This window comes from Dipodomys spectabilis, unplaced genomic scaffold (genome assembly GCF_019054845.1).
Source record: "Dipodomys spectabilis isolate Male_0828 unplaced genomic scaffold, ASM1905484v1 ptg000140l, whole genome shotgun sequence".
Lineage (NCBI taxonomy): Eukaryota > Metazoa > Chordata > Mammalia > Rodentia > Heteromyidae > Dipodomys > Dipodomys spectabilis.
This window is the reverse complement of record NW_024870817.1, coordinates 39,569,889-39,585,886: the sequence shown is the minus strand read 5'-3', so window position 1 is coordinate 39,585,886 and position 15,998 is coordinate 39,569,889. Positions and strand designations below refer to the sequence as shown.

General features: G+C 47.3%; 1 protein-coding gene across 1 annotated transcript; it reads right to left on the bottom strand.

Annotated features, from left to right (window-relative positions):
- Positions 1-1,980: 1,980 nt before the first annotated feature.
- Positions 1,981-4,324, bottom strand: Ccno (cyclin O). The gene is made up of 3 exons (XM_042690720.1): positions 3,947-4,324; positions 3,170-3,355; positions 1,981-2,460 (listed from the first exon to the last, which is right to left on the bottom strand). The coding sequence occupies exons 1-3, from the start codon at positions 4,322-4,324 to the stop codon at positions 1,981-1,983; spliced, it is 1,044 nt and encodes a 347-aa protein (XP_042546654.1).
- Between the last annotated feature and the right edge of the window lie 11,674 nt (positions 4,325-15,998).

The following is a 15,998-nucleotide window of genomic DNA, read 5'->3' as shown; positions in this document are numbered from 1 at the left end:
ACAGGTGCTCAACCACTTGAGTGATACAGATCTTTTAGTTATTTTTCAGATAGAGTGTTCTGTTTTGCCCAGATCCAGCCTCAGACCAAATCCGAGTTCCTCCTGCCTTCAGCCTCCCAAGTAACTGGGATCACTGGCATTTGCCACAATACCAACTTATTGAGAGATGGGAATCTCTCACTGCTCTGAAATCACAATCCTTCAGCTCCCCATCCCTAAGGCCTGGTCCATACCACCACCTATGTTGATTTTTTTAAAGTAGCTTTGCACTTACACCTCCAGCTGGAAGAACCAGAGTCAGACAGCCCAGGCTCTGGAAGTCACTTGAAAATTGTACAAAGACAATTCTCTAAATTTGCTTTGATTTTATTTTTGTCATGTTTTTACTTACTCTAAATGCAGTGGGGCAAGTGACTAGAATTCTTCCTCAAAAACTCTTCTAAGTTTTTTTCAAAGCATACAGAAATTTTGGGGGACAGTACATGGACCACACTCCCCCATACCCGTTATTAACACTTTCCCCGATTTGCTTTATCTCTGTTTCTTTGCTCCAAGCTTTCCCCACATAAACCTTCTTCACTGTGTAGGCTACCACTGGTCTTCCCTTCTTGAGGGCTTGCTAAGTGCCAGGCCCTGTGCTGAGATACGAGGTTATATGAAACCTCCCCATAAAGCTCAGATCTCTCAAATAAATGCTACAGATGAGACTTGGGATGCACTTATGTATTTAATTGATATTTTATACTACTTTAGAACATTTAAGCTTAATCTCACTTAAACTTCACCACCATGCTGGTAGCAATTGTAGAGCTGCAGGTAGTAGAACTGAGGGTCAAGGCCTATAGCAAATTTGTGACAATGAGAATGAAGCTGTGATCACCATAAAATCACAGACATTTCAGCCAGCCATGTCACTTCCAAGTCTAGTTTCTCCATCTGTGGCATGACTAAACAAGAATGGTGCCCCGAGCGGAGAACTCTTACTAATAACTTGTGAGGCATATACCTCAGGTAGAGTTTTTGAGCATGTCCAGAAAAATATCCATGGGAGCTGTTTAACAGTGTGAAGAGTAGGATTCTTTAATAAGTTCACCTGCCATCATTCTCTGTCCCATGACATCCTGTGAAAAACTGCTTCACAGAATTGTTAGAGGCTATGTTTGACATAACAAATGCTGAAGACGTACACAGTACAAAGTGAGCACCTAACATAGCCTTTATTACCATCGTGCCATTGTTAGCCTGGGCCCACAGCTACGTGTGAACATCAGAGGATCCATGTGATTACAGCAGAGAGGCTCACCTGACAGCTCTCAGCCTGCAAAGCCTTTCTTTCCACCCTTTGCCAGTTGCTCGTGGGATTCTCTGTAATGGAATATGGGGCTTCACCCTCTGCGGGTGTAGTGTGCCTACCTGGTCCCCACAGCTTTCTGCTTCCCTATCGCCTGTGTAATGAGTGCAGCAGGTGGCTTCTGGACAGCACGGACTGTTCTACTCAGCCTCACACCTCAGCACACACCACAGGCACCTGGGGCAGCGTCAGTCTCCTCCCAGCAGGGTCATGGGACCAGACAGGTAAGTGAACTTGACTGGTCTAATTACACCTTGGCTAAAAACTTCTCATGGAGATGCTAACTGCAGAAGGAAGCTGTGGTTGAGGAGGATCCACAAATTGCCAACTTCCCCTGTTTCAGGGTTAATTTCATTTCTGTGAAAGACAGATGGCAAATATAGCAGCATTCAAACAAACCGTGATAGATAGCCCGTGTATTAGGGCAAGACAGCTCCCTGGTGCGCTCTAAGGGTTGAATAAATAAACAACCAGGTGCTGCTATTGTGCACTGTTTACAAACAGCAGGATGGCGGCAAGCCCAAATCCCGGACCTTCCTGGGCTGGTCATAATTGTGCTCCTCGGAGGCCATGGGGGGGAGGGCTGACATCCAGGCTGAAACATAAGGAGCCTGAGTGTGTGTTTTATTTCAAGCTCGAGACAGGCTGCACTTCTCGGAGATCTGGAGGGGTAGCATGTGAGTCAGGGAGGTGCCGTTGATGGCCACCAGCAGCTGCAGCTTGCCCAAGCAGTCCTGCAGCGCCTCCTCAGGGTGCTCGCCCAGGTGCAGGTCCACGGGGCGGGGGAGCCGCAGCATGCGGTCCGCCAGCACCAAGCAGCAGATGGCCAGCAGGGAGGGGGTGTAACTGGTAAAAGCATAGTCGGCCAGACTCAGCTCAGCCACGGCCCGCGCCAGGGATTGCGCTTCCAGGGCTTCCGAGACCTCTGCGTGGCCGGCCTCCACGCGCGCGTGAGTGAAATGTTCCAGGAAGAAGCTGATGGTGGGCGCGCTCACGCTGAAGTGCAGCTTGTGCAGAACGATGCACTCGAGGTTGCAGAGCTGCTGCCGGGAGAAGGCGCCGCAGCACAGGGCCAGGAGCTGTTTCACCCTGGGTGGGTGTACCTCCACCTGAAATACAGGGTGTGCTAGGTCCCCGCTCCCCCCTCGCCCCTGGCAGCTTCCGGGGGCCGGAGGCCCATCCATATCTGAAAACTGAGAGAAAATCGGGAGCCCCTTCATCCCTTCCAGCAGGGCTGCTGGGGTCACTGCACATTTTCCCCACCGCCTGGCACCCCATGATTCCACTGAAAGGGAAATGGGGGGTGGGGGGGGAACTCGGGGTCTAAGCACTGTCCCGGAGCTTTTGTGCTCAAGGACAGCACTCTACCACTTGAGCCACAGCCCCATTTCCAGCTCTTTTGGGATAGTTTATTGGAGCTAAGTGGCACGGACGTTCCTGCCTGGGCTGGCTGCGAACCATGATTCTCAAATTTCAGCTTCCTGAGCAGCTAGGATTACAGGTCTGAGCCACTGGCACACAGCGGTCGGGGAAAGTTTTGAGATTTGCTTTTTATTGTTCGTTTTCTTCCTTCGCAGACTAGAATAGTGGTGCCACCGAGCTTTGGGGATTGACTACAGATTATCTCTTTAGGAGCTGAAAAGGATTGGTTGGCGGGAGAATTGTGAGAAGGTCCGGCTGTGGCATGCATTGATTTGCAAGCGTCCCCGAAAAGAAGTGGAAGGACCCCAAAGCTGAGCGGTGCGCTGGAAAGCCGGGGTGTCCAGAAAGTGGAGGGTTTGGCTGCACCCCTCCCCGAGGCCTCGAAGAAGGGAGTACCTGTTTGCAAGCGATGAGAAGAGAGGTGACTCCGAGCAGCTGGAAGCAATCTGCAGCCACCGGCGTGGTGGTGAGGAAGCGATCCAGAGTGTTCACCGCCAGGCACAGCGACTCGAAGGAAAGGCCGAACTGGCGGTGCACGGGGATCAGCCAGCTGAGCAGCTTACAGCGAGACTCGGCCGTCACCTGCAGGGGGGGTGGAGGGAGGCAGCCCGCTGAGCCTAGGGCTAGGAAAGCGGGGAGACGAGGCTGGGGAGAGGAAGGATCGGGAGACCCTGGGAGCTTCCCCGAAGGTAGACAGAAAGCACGGAAACTGGGGACGTGCGCAACGCGCGAGAACTCAGGCTGGAGGTCGACATGCCCGGCCGGACGCCCCGCGCTGGGCAGCCGGGGCGCACAGCGTCCCCTCGTGCAATCCCAGCAATTCAGTGCAAGGTCAGGGGTAGGGGAGCAGTCCGTTTTGCAGATTAAAAAAAAAAAAGGGGTGGAGGGAGAGTGGAGTGGGACTGTAAAACAGGAGTCCGAATTCGAACCTAGAAACTCCATGCATTCCACGCTGCCCCCACTAACTATTAGCGTGACGGCTTGGGGCAGGTCTTGGAAGCCGAGTCCTCCCCACTTTTCTCCATCTGAAAAGCAAGGCCGGCTTCCCCGGCTCTGGGAAGCTCCTTTTGATCCGTCTAGGGAGCGGGAACTGGGCTGCACCGGCCTGGACGCGCGCAGGGCGGCCGCCCGGACAGGAGGGAGCCAGGACGGGAGCAGCGGCGGCGGCCTCACTTGTGGCTGCCGCGCCAGCGACGCCCGCGGGTGGAAGCGGCTCTCCTGCGCCCTGCGGAAGGCGTAGCAGCTCGGGCCGTAGTCGCGGAAGGTCTGGAGATCGAGCGGCGTCCACGACTGAGCCGGGCCGGGCAGGGGGCTGCAGCCCCAAGTCGCCGACGCCCCAGGGCTGTCGGCGCCGTCCGAGCCCGAGCTCGGGGACTCAGACAGGTCGCCGACGCCAGAGTCCCCGGGGAGCGGGCGCGGGAGCAGGGGCTGCAGCGGCAACTTCCTCCGGAGGCGCGGGCGCCGGCTCTTCTTCACCGGGGCCCGGAGGTGGTGACTGCTGTCCCGCGTCCCAACCCGGGCCGCGGGGCTGGCCGGGGAGGGGGTCACCATGATGCAGCCCGGTGGCCGCTCCGCGGCCCCCCAGCGCCCGGGCGGAATCGTGCGCGCGGAAGAAACGCGGGACGCGGCGGCTGGCGCACCCCTAAGTACTGGGCCTGCCCCTTCCCTCTGCCACACCCGCGGCTTCTCAGTGGCTGGGCCGCGAGCGGCACGAGAGCCGCGCTTTCCCGGACCCGGAACGCCGCCCTTCCCCCTGCGGGCGGCGGGGCGGGGGAGGGGGGCGGAGGGGAGGGGAAGCCGCGCGCGCCGCTCACCTGCCAATCACCGCGCGCCGTGCGTGCGTCCCGCGTTACCTGGGCGACCGCAGCCGGTGACTTGGCGGGAGCTGGGCGCGCGCGGAGTAGGGCCCGCCAGGTCCCTGCCAGGTGAGAGGCGGACCCAGCCAGAAGGCTCGTCTGTCCCCGAGCAAAGAAAGACCCTCGTTGGCCAGATGGTCCCGCCACGCTGCGAGCAGCCTCCGCGTGGCTCCAACCCAGAGCGGCTAATTTTGTGAAAGTTCACTAATGAGCTTCAGAAGGAAGGGCGGACCAGAATCGGGCCCGCACAGTCTTCTCCAGGGACTCACAAGTAATGAGGAGTCGTTGGCGAGTGTTTCCATCAATATCCCTCCTTCCCTTCCCTCCCTCTTTCCTTCCCTCCCTCCCTCTTTCCTTCCCTTCCCTCCCTCCCTCCCTCCCTCCCTCCCTCCCTTCCTCCCTCCCTTCCTCCCTCCCTTCCTCCCTCCCTTCCTCCCTTCCTTCCTTCCTTCCTTCCTTCCTTCCTTCCTTCCTTCCTTCCTTCCTTCCTTCCTTCCTCAGGGAGCCGAGCTTTGGCTGCTGTGTATGTAGGAACTAGGTCCAGCAGCCAGACCGATCCAACAGAACCCCAAACTGCACAGACAACCTCACCGTGAGCTTGAGAGGTCTTCAAGATAGTACTTTGCTCCGAGCTTTTCTCCCCAGCGAAATAAGCTCAGGCTGTAGGAGGTTAAAAACATTCATGTGTCGCAGGGTTGACATTTTCTAGATTCATCGAACTGCTCACCTGTTCTGATTAAGGACATCATAATCTAACCTCTGCCCCAGAAGCTCAGTCCTTTCTGAGATATTCCCTGCTCCCGGAACAAGGGAGAGATTTAGGAAGTAAAGTGGGGAGGGGCGGCATCCAGGCACGAGGGACAGCGCTGGACAGCACTGGACCTGACAGACACTTCTACTATTTAGTCCACTGTCCCAATGAAGCCCTCTGACCTGAGAGAAGCTAAGAACCTATGACACGTTAGAAGGAGAGCTGGGGCACCAGGAACATCTTACTCCACCGTGGGGGCACATCCTAGAGCAGGAATTCTTGATACCTTCAGCTCGAATTTTCCAGAACCACTCCAATAGGGAAGCTGCTAGTCTCCATATGAACAGTAGGTGCGGTCCACTTCATCGTATTCCAGTGTATGCCATCAAAAATGCCAATTTCTCCACAAATTTAGAAGTTTAATAGGGAGAATGGGCTGGTGTGTCCTGGGCAGGCAGATGAGAGGCAAGGAATGGATTTCATAGTCAGACACTTAAATAGCAACTTGAGAGATTCCCTGGCTCAGAATCACCTGGGTGGAGCCAAAGGACAGGTGGCCGGCCTGTCTCCTCTCAGGCTATTGTTAGGCAACATTATGGGAGGGGCAGTTGATTCATGAGGGTTCAGATATCAGACTTCTTCCTAGAAAAGCTTTGTGGGTGAATAGGAAGAATCTGGGAAATCCAGTTATTACTACCCATCCAGATGGCTGTTGTACAGTGCAAAGGGCACTGGGTCCAAATGTCCCGTCCAAATTGACATACCTTCATTGACCTTCTTGGGCAAGACATTGCTGAATCTTCACTTCCTCATCTGTTACATGTGGATTACTACTTGCCTTGAGAGCCAAGGGTCTTGAGGCCAATAATGACCTTTGTGGTTGTCTGACCTTTATTTTCCATTTTTTTTTCCTGCTGGTCATGGGGTTCGAACTCTGGGCCTGCGCACTGTCCCTCAGCTCTTCAGCTCAAGGCAAGTGCTCTACTACTTGAGCCACAGCACCACTTCACTACTGACTTTGAGAATTAATAATATTATTACACTAGATATTTTGTTGTTTTTTTTTTTAAAAAATATAAAACTCTATGTTTTGTGTGTGTGCATGTGTGTCTGTGTGTGTGTATGTCCTGGTCCTGAGATTAGAACTCAGAACCTGGGCACTGTCCCTGAGCTTTTTGGTAGTGCCATACTACTTGAGCGATAACTACACTTCTTTCTGGGGTTTTTTTTTGGTGGTTAATTGGAAATAAGGGTCTTATGGCCTTTCCTGTCAGGGCTGGCTTCAAACCAAGATCCTCAGATCTTAGCCTCCTGAGTAGCTAGGATTATAGGTGTGAACCACCAGCACCTCGATCTTGTTTTGTGTGTGTTGGTACTTGCTGGTACTTGTATGTGCTGGGGCTTGCTTGAAAACTACTTTTAACTGTTGTCAATTCCAGTTCTTCCAGGTGTGGATGGCCCATGAGAATAAATATTTGAAGCCAGCAATGCAGAAATATCTGTGAGACTCTATCTCCAAATATCTGGCAAAAAACCCAGACATGGGCTAGGAAGGTGGCTCAGTGGTAGAGCGCTTGCCTTGCATGCCTGTGGCCCTGGGTTCCATTCCTTAGCACCACATAAGCAAAAAGGAAACAAAGCCGGAAGTGGCTCTGTGGCTCAAGTGGTAGAGCACCTGCATTGAGCTGAACAGCTGAGGGACAGTGCCCAGACCCAGAGTTCAGACCCCATGACCGGACCTAGATCCCTAATTACTTTGTGAAACTACGTCAGCAGCAAGATCTTACAGTGCCCTGTACACTGTATTAGATATTTAAATGTTACCTGAAGCCATTGAAAAGATGGAGAGAGAGATAATATCTTTTGTTGAAGAGACTGATATGTGGAAAGTGATTAGAGGGACAAATTGGAAGCCCAATCAGGGGCAGTAGTTCAGGCAAGAGATGATGTGGGAATGATGACAGAGTTAAGAGAGTAGAATCAACAGGTATTTCAAGAGATTAAAAGGGGGCTCAAAGTTGGGGGACAGGACAAATTAAGGAGAACTTTGAGTCTGGGCTTATGTACCCAGGCAAAGACATTAAAGCAATGGAGCCTCGGAAGGGCTGATTAATATCCAGAAATATGAATTCTATCCAACGAAGTCTTTTTTTATTAGTTGGTCATGGATCCTGTACTTGGGGTCTGGGTACTATCCCTGAGCTTTCGAACCTCTATCCTCAGATCTCAGCCTCCTGAGTAGTGAGGATTACAGATGTGAGCCACCAGCACCTGAATTTCAGCTAGGCCTTTAAAGATAGACCTCAGTCAGGTTTCAAGTGTTTTTATACAATCCATATCAACTTATACATACTTCCACTGTGCTTAATGAGATATGGAAAAAAACTTTTAAGACATTTACTGTACGCATCCCAGTCATAAAAGAATATTTTAATTTACGGAGTATTTTTAAAATGTTTTTTCTTAGTTAGAATTGTATGAAACCTCAAACTTTCTGGCATAAGTAAGTCAAAAAATGAAGTTGTAAGGGAAAAAAAATAAGTGAAGGAAAAAATTTTCTGGAGAAGATAAGGAGTCTTGGATTTAAGCCTATTAAGCCTGAGCTATCTGCCAGACATCCACAGGGAAGCTTGAGTGAGCATTTGAAAAGCAAGTGGGAAATTCAAGAATGAAGTTGGTCTAGAGACAGAATTTGGTGTCCTCACTGCATAAGGGCAATTCAGACCATTTACTTTGAACAGCAAATCAGTGGCTCCTTCCATCTTACACAATGCTTTCTTGATGGGCCATTCCTTACTGTCCAACTTGCTGTTTAAACGTAGTTCAATGTAGTTGTAGATGGGACATGGAAGGCAGCATCCCTACACCTCCCTAGTTTGTTCTACCTTCTACAATTTTCTGCCCAAGATCATCACTCAGAGATATATAGGTGCTGCATGCTCCCTACCTTAATTTTTGTTATTGTTGCTGTTCTGGTCCTGGGGCTTGAACACAAGGCCTGGGCACTGTCCTTGAGCTTCTTTTGCTCAAGGCTAGTATTCTTCAACTTGAGCCACAGCTCTACTTCTGGCATTTTTGGTAGTTAATTTGGAGCCAATTGGAGACTTTCTTGCCTGAGCTGGCTTCAAACTGTGATTCTTGAATAGTAGCTGAGTAGCTAAGATTACACATGTGAGACACCAGCATCTGACTTATTTCCTTAATATTTGTGGTATGAACAATCTGGTCCAAATTCAGAGCTTTTTGCTTCCCCTGTGAAATATCTTTAATTTCTGCTTATTAATCTCTTTGGGATCTATGCCCAGAGAGAGCAAGGTAAACCTGAAATACTTCAAACCTGTAAAACCTAATTAAAGCCAAGTTTCTCTAATGAAAAAGCTGCTTAACTATGACTTGACCTGTTTGTTTTCAGGTGCCATTTATGAAATGTGCAAGGAAGTATTAATATAAGGGAACCAAAGGAGGATTGTTTTCTTTTTGTCCTAGTTGGGAACTTCAGCTTGAGACAAAAGGTCCTTTCTTACCCTGCCCTAACTCACACTGGAGTTGAATTCAGAACTGAACCTTGTTTCAGTCACCAAAATAGTGGGTTGGCAATAACTGGACAACTTTGTTATTGCCTCAGGTAACCTTTAAACTCAGTTCGATGTCACTGAAAATTACAGTATTCACTTAAGAATTTGTTTTCTATGACTGTACTTAAGCTCTGAAAATTGAGGCATATTTAAGGTTCTTAAAGTCAGACAAGTTTTGCAGGTATTTAATAAACAAAGGGTAGCACGTTTTTAGAGCCTAGATGTTTGTCTTCAACCTCTGAATGTCCACCAGGGGAAAGCTCCTTGTCACTGCCTTCTAGTGTTCGGCCAATTCCCAGTTCATTACGGGGTCAGTGCACACACTGAGGGAACTGCTTCTCCCCTCAAGCATGGCTGTACCAGGTCTCCCACCCACCTGGGGACACCTGCCCAGGATGGGTAGGATCCTGCACTCTGAGATTTTGCTTTTGAGGCAAAGTCCTTGAGTTCAAAGCCTTGCTGCAGCACAAAAGTTCTGTAGCTTCAGGCAAGTTATTCAAATCATTCTTTAATTTTCCTGGCTGTTTTTAGTTTTTAATGTCTCTGTCTTCTTTAGTTTATGTATGGTGTGTTCACGTGTATATTTTTGGGAGGGGGAGGTGGGGACAGCTCAGAACTTGAGGGAAAAATGGTGAAAAAGTGCAGCAGTAGAGCAGCTCCCTGAACAGTGATGAAAGTGAACTATCCAACTCATAGGAGGAGGCAGGAGGGACTGGGAGAGAATGAGGGAGCAGAAGACACTATATGAAAGGAAATGTAGCCCAGCGCTGGTGGCTCACACCTGTAATCCTAGCTACTCAGGAGGCTGAGATCTGAGGATCTCAGTTCAAAGCCAGCCCAGGCAGGAATGTCCATGAGACTCTTATCTCCAATTAACCACCAGAAAACTGGAAGTGACAGGGTGGCTCAAGTGGTGGAGTGCTCGCCTTGAACTGAAGAGCTGAGGGACAGCACCCAGCCCAGAGTTCAAGACCCATGACCCACAAAAAATAAAGAAGAAAATAAGGAAATGTACTCATTGATTCATGCAATTGCAACCCCTCTGTACATCACCTCTATAATAACAATAAAGTAAACTTTAAAAAATATGGGGCAGTAAGAGATACCCCTGGAGAAGAAAGAGAGGTCACAGCCAGCTGAGCCCTACCAGAGACAGATTGTAATGCTATGATGACAAGCAGTATGGCAGGATTGGAAGAAGGTTCAGAGCTTCATTGGTTTGAAGGAACCCATAGGAAGGACATGAGGCTGGGAGCAGTAGTAAATGATGATTTTTTTTTGCCACCAACAACCAGTTTGTTTCCAAAAAGCCAGCATAGGGGCTGGGAAGGTGGCTCAGTGGTAGAGTGCTTGCCTTGCATGCATGAGGTCCTGGGTTCGATTCCTCAGCACCACATAAGCAAAAAGAAAAAAGCCGAAGTGGTGCTGTGGCTCAAGTGGTAGAGCGCTAGCCTTGAGCTGAAGAGCTGAGGGACAGCGCCCAGGCCCAGAGTCCGGGCCCCATGACTGGACCCCCCCCCCCCAAAAAAAAAAAAGCCAGCATAGCACTGTACAGACACTGATATCTATGTGGAAATCAAAGAAGGGAAAAGATGCTGCCTGAAGCTCACTGAGGCAAGTCTTTGGTGTGGGTTTGCTTTGGACCAGCAAAGCATTGGATGATCATTTGCAGATCCCCTACCAGGAAACAGTCTAATTCTTGTGGTATATGCTCAGGGACTGGAAACTTTGAAAAAGGATGGACAGTCAACTGTTTTTTCTTTCCCTTTTGAGGGGGCTCTGGTAGTTTAGAATGCTACCATAGGGCTGGGAAGGTGGCTCAGTGGTAGAGCGCTTGCCTTGCATGCCTGAGGCCCTGGGTTCGATTCCCCAGCACCACATAAGCAAAAAGAAAAAAAGCCAGAAGTGGCGCTGTGGCTCAAATGGTAGAGCGCTAGCCTTGAACTGAAGAGCTGAGGGACAGCGCCCAGGCCCAGAGTCCGGGCCCCACGACTGGACCTAAAAAAAAAAAAAAAAATGTAGAATGCTACCATAGAAACCCCTGCATATCACAATAGAAAATGCATCTCTGGTTTTGTGTGTTTACTATTTGTTTCAAATTGGGACATTATTGACAAATGAATTATCTTAGTTTTTGTTAAGGGATTTTTGATGTCATTGCTAGAGTATTATTATTATTATTATTATTATTTTTGCCAGTCCTGGGTCTTGAACTCACAGCCTGGGCACTGTCCCCGAGCTTCTTTTGCTCAAGGTTAGCACTCTACCACTTAAGTCACAGCACCACTTTCGGCTCTTTCTGTTTACATGGTACTAAGGAATCGAACCCAAGGTTTCATGCATGCTAGGCAGGCAAGCACTCTACCACTAAGCCACATTCCCAGCCCCAATATTATTATTATTATTATTATTAAGGTGTATAGAGGTGTAAGTCAGGTAATGAGTGCAGTTTTTGTTAGGAAATGTCTGCTCTTCCTTTGCTTTCCCCATTTTCCCTTCCATCCTTGCTCACAAACTACGTAGTTTATTTTCCACATAGTGTATATTGAATATATGGTACCATTATTAAAGTTGTATTTCAAAACCTAATCAGTATTTTATTACAGGATTTTGATGATGCCAGAACTCTTTTGCACAGTAATTCAAATTCAAGCCTGCTAGATCAGGGGTTTGCTACTAGCTTGGACTTAGTACTGATTATTTTGCTTGTAGCCTTATTGTAAACAAACTAATTACTAGTTTCCCTTGCACAAAATTTGAAATTTACTGCTTCATTTATAGTATTTATATTATTAACATGGATTGATAGAGGTGAATTATTTATAGATTACTTCCTGAAGTAGTTTGGTATTCCTTGTTTGGAACAGTCAGCCAACTAAGCAGAGGACAACCTCTTGGCAAATGAGTGTAATAGTTATTCATTTCCAAGGTATGTAAGCATATAAATAAATACAGGGACAGGCTTCATTCTCAACAGAAATTATCTTCAATGAATGTACTTTACAAGAGGTTTCTCATTTCGTAGAAAACTGTTATTTTGGCATGTGTCAGTGCTCATTTTGAATGATTGTTTACAGAATGTATAGTATTTTTGCTTTGATGGTTACATTTTATGATGTAATGCTTTATCACTCCCATGAGACCTTTGCCTTCACAATACATGGACAGTGTCTGTATCAGCTCTAAATGGATAATGTATATAAGTGCATTAAGCCTGAAGCCAAAGGAGAAATGAAGCATTCAGAGACTTAAAATTTGAAAAAGGTACACTTGATATTTTATTGCAAGTACTGATATTTATAAATTAATAAACTACAGCATGTTGCTGCTTGTTTTCAAGTACACGGGGAGTTTTTTTTTTTTTTTTTTTTTTTTGGGTCTGGTCATAGGGCCTGAACTCTGGGCCTGGGCACTGTCTTTCAGCTCTTCAGCTCAAGGCTAGCGCTCTACCACTTGAGCCACAGCACCACTTCCGGCTTTTTTTCTTTTTGCTTATGTGGTGCTGGGGAATCGAACCCAGGGCCTCATGCATGCAAGGCAAGTGCTCTACCACTGAGCTACCTTCCCAGCCCCGGGGAGTTGTTTTTTTAAGTCGTCTTGAAATAGCTATTATAGAACTGCTGAACAAAAATTCTGCAATGCATCTTCGTAAATTTTGTTATTTGCAGAAATATTATTTTAAAAATAGACATCTCAGGCCACATGTAAATGATATTTGCGGTTTGAATAAAATTCTGTTTGCTCAAAAAATGGAGTGGTATGAGTCTCTAAAGTTGTTGTGAGAACTGAAAAAGACATAAACAAGACATGTAATGTTCAATAGATCAGCTGTTGCTGCAATTACATAGTGATTTTTTTCAGGGGATGTGTAAGATGTGCCTTTTTGCCATGCAAGATGGTTGTTTTTCAGTTTGTTATGGGGTGTGTGTGTGTGTGTGTGCATGCGCGCATGCACGCACCTATGCATATGTGTGAGGGAGAGAAAGAGAGGAGAAATAGGGCAGGAGGGAGGGAGGAATAATTAGCCAATTTGCAAGGAGGCTGCTATTCACATTATAGTTCCTCTGGACTTACCTGAAATTTGAGTGTATTTGGGTGTTGACCTAAAGTCATAGCCCTCCAAGTAAGTACTAGTGGAGGCTGGGAAGGTGGCTCAGTGGTAGAGTGCTTGCCTTGCGTCCCTGAGGCCGTGAGTTCGATTCCTCAGCACCACATAAGCAAAAAGAAAAAAGCAGGAAGTGGCGCTGTGGCTCAAGTGGTAGAGCTCTATCTAGCCTGGAGCTGAAGAGCTGAGGGACAGTGCCCAGGCCCAGAGTTCAGGCCCCACAACCGGACCCCCCCCAAAAAAAAAACAAACCCCAAATAAGTACTAGTGGAGGGTGCCATCTAAGAAGCTTCACTTAGGTAATGTAGATATGTCTTCCCTACATCCAGATGCTGAAGCTGGCCATCAGAAGGACAATGCCATCTTGAGGTAGGTCTCCAGCAGCACTTCTGTCCTTCTGTATCTGGATCAGAGTGGATAATGAGAAGAAATAAAAGGTCAAAGGAAAGCATCCAGCCAGCCCAGGCTTTCTGCAGTATGGGAGACTAAGCAACTTGTCTGCATGAGCCAGGGAAGCATTACCTCAAACTGATCCTATCTGGACATTTGCTCTTTTAGGCTCCTCTGGATGGTGGGCATGCCTGGGGAGATATGAGGGTGCCAGGAACAGCAGTCTTCCTGGTACCATGTGTCTAAAATTTAGGGTAGGACCCTTTAATATGACCAGGATGTTACACTCTTAGATTTGTTTGGGTATTATGTAGCTTTATAAAGCCATTACCAGTACACAGGGAACAGAATTTTGCCATAAGAATTAGGTCATTCCCAGGGTGTTCAGAAATCTTATTTTTATTATAATCTGCTGATAAAATTTCATTAACTGTCAAAAAAAAAAGAATTAGGTCATTCCTAGTTATTCATGTGGGAAGAGGTGTGATTTGAGTTGAGGAGATACATAGGTAATTGGCAGAAAAGGAGTCTCTTTCTTTCCTGTATTTGCCTCTCCCTGATATTAAAGTATCTAGATATTAAAGTAACCGTGATGGGCGAGGCGCAGGTGGCTCATGCCTAAATCCTAGCTACTCAGGAGACTGAGATCTGAGGATCATGGTTTGAAGCCAGCCCAGGGCAGGAAAGTCCGTGAGACTCTTATCTCCAATAAACTACTCAGAAAAGCTAGAAGAGGTACTGTGGCTCAAGTGGTAGAGTGCTAGCCTTAAGCATAAATGGACTCAGGGACAGCACCCAGGCCCTGAGTTGAAGCCCGAGGACTGGCAAAATAAAATAAAAAATGATTAGGGCTCAGGGCATGGCTCAAATGGTAGAGTACCTGCCTAGCAAGCACAGCCCTCAGTTCAAACCCTAGGATTGCCAAAAAAATTAATTAGCCACATGTACTGTGGTTCACACCTGTAATCCTAGCTATTTAACCATCTGATACAAGGATGATCATGGTTCAAAGCCAGTCTGGGCAGAAAAATCTTGAGATTCCATCTCCAGTTAACTAGCAAAAAGCCAGACTGGAGGTGTGGCTCAAGTGGTAGAGTACCAGCTGAGCAAGTCCAGGTCTTACTCAGGACCCTGAGGTCAAGCCCTGGTACCAAGAAAAAAAATGAGCTGCTGTCTGTTCTTGAACTGTGACTAGCAACCTACTGGAAAGTACACCTTATCATCCCACTTTCTTGCTCTGGTGTAAACATATTTTTCACATGAAGGAGAAAAGTTTAAGACAAATTACTGAAGAAAGACCTATGAAAGTTGTCAGTAGGATGTGACCATGCCCAAATACAACTAGGTAGTTGTATCTCTCTTCTGACAAAACCAATACTTAATAAGCATCTACTAAGTGCCAGGTATTACTCTTGTTTTGTAGTGAAGATGGCCCTGCTTCCATAGAGCAAGAGGCAGAAAAGCTGAAGGCAAAACCAAATGAAATCTGGGCATAATGTAAAAGGGGGACTTCTCTAAAGGGCATTTTCATATGTTGTATTTGTAAATCAAAATTTCAGTCTTTTAATGTGGAGTCCCTGGTGTTTCTTTGTTTTTGTCTGAGACTGGGACTAAACTCAGTATCTGACACTTTTGCTGGTTGGCTGATGCTCTACCACCTGAGCCAAACCTCGAAGCCCACTTGCTTATGATGTTATTGTGAAGGAGAAACATTTTTTGGTGGTTGGGTGTGCAGGTCCTAACGGTATTACCTAAACATGGATAAATCCTAAAATGTTTTTTCATCAGGTTGATGTAGAAAGGGGTAGACTATGCAAAAGATACCTTCCAGCCAAATGCAAGGTAAGGCTATTCTATCTCTGCCTATGGTTGAGATTGCTGTTGCTGCTGCTGATTAAAAAAGGTGTGCAATCAGCTTGGAGAAGGGACTCCTTATGGCCAGCGAGGCATGCTATATTAACATAACCTCATACCCCTGTCTTTTCTTTCTCTATTGGATGAAAAACAAAGAAGGTGGCAATTAGTATCTTCAGACCATGGTAAAATAACCCTCCTGTCACAAATGTAAAGCAAAACTGCTCTATTGAAAAGCAACAAAAGTAAGGTTGAGGGCATAGATATAATGTGCCTACTTGGATGTCAAATCACAGGGTTCAGACCACAACACAGCAGATGTTGAGGCCTGCCTAGTCATATGCTTCTTAGAACTCATGAGAAAAGGCACCAAGGGCTCAAAGTTAATGAACTGCAGTTTATTGGCAGTGTAGGCTGACCTGTTGAAAGCAGGATCCAGACTCTAAATATGTTCAGCTAGATGGGTTTGAAATGAATGAAAGAAGAGCTGAGTTTTCTTCTCATAAGCACGTCAACGTGTTGAAATTGTATCCTTCAGAAACTGGGAAATTCTGTTTCTCTTCTGGGTCAAAATGGTGTCCAATATCTACAAGTGTTAAGGACTGACAGAAGATGACAGCTACACAGAGAATCTTATCAAGCCACAGAAACTATAGAGACCTTGCCTTTAAAGAATATAACAATGTGCAAGACA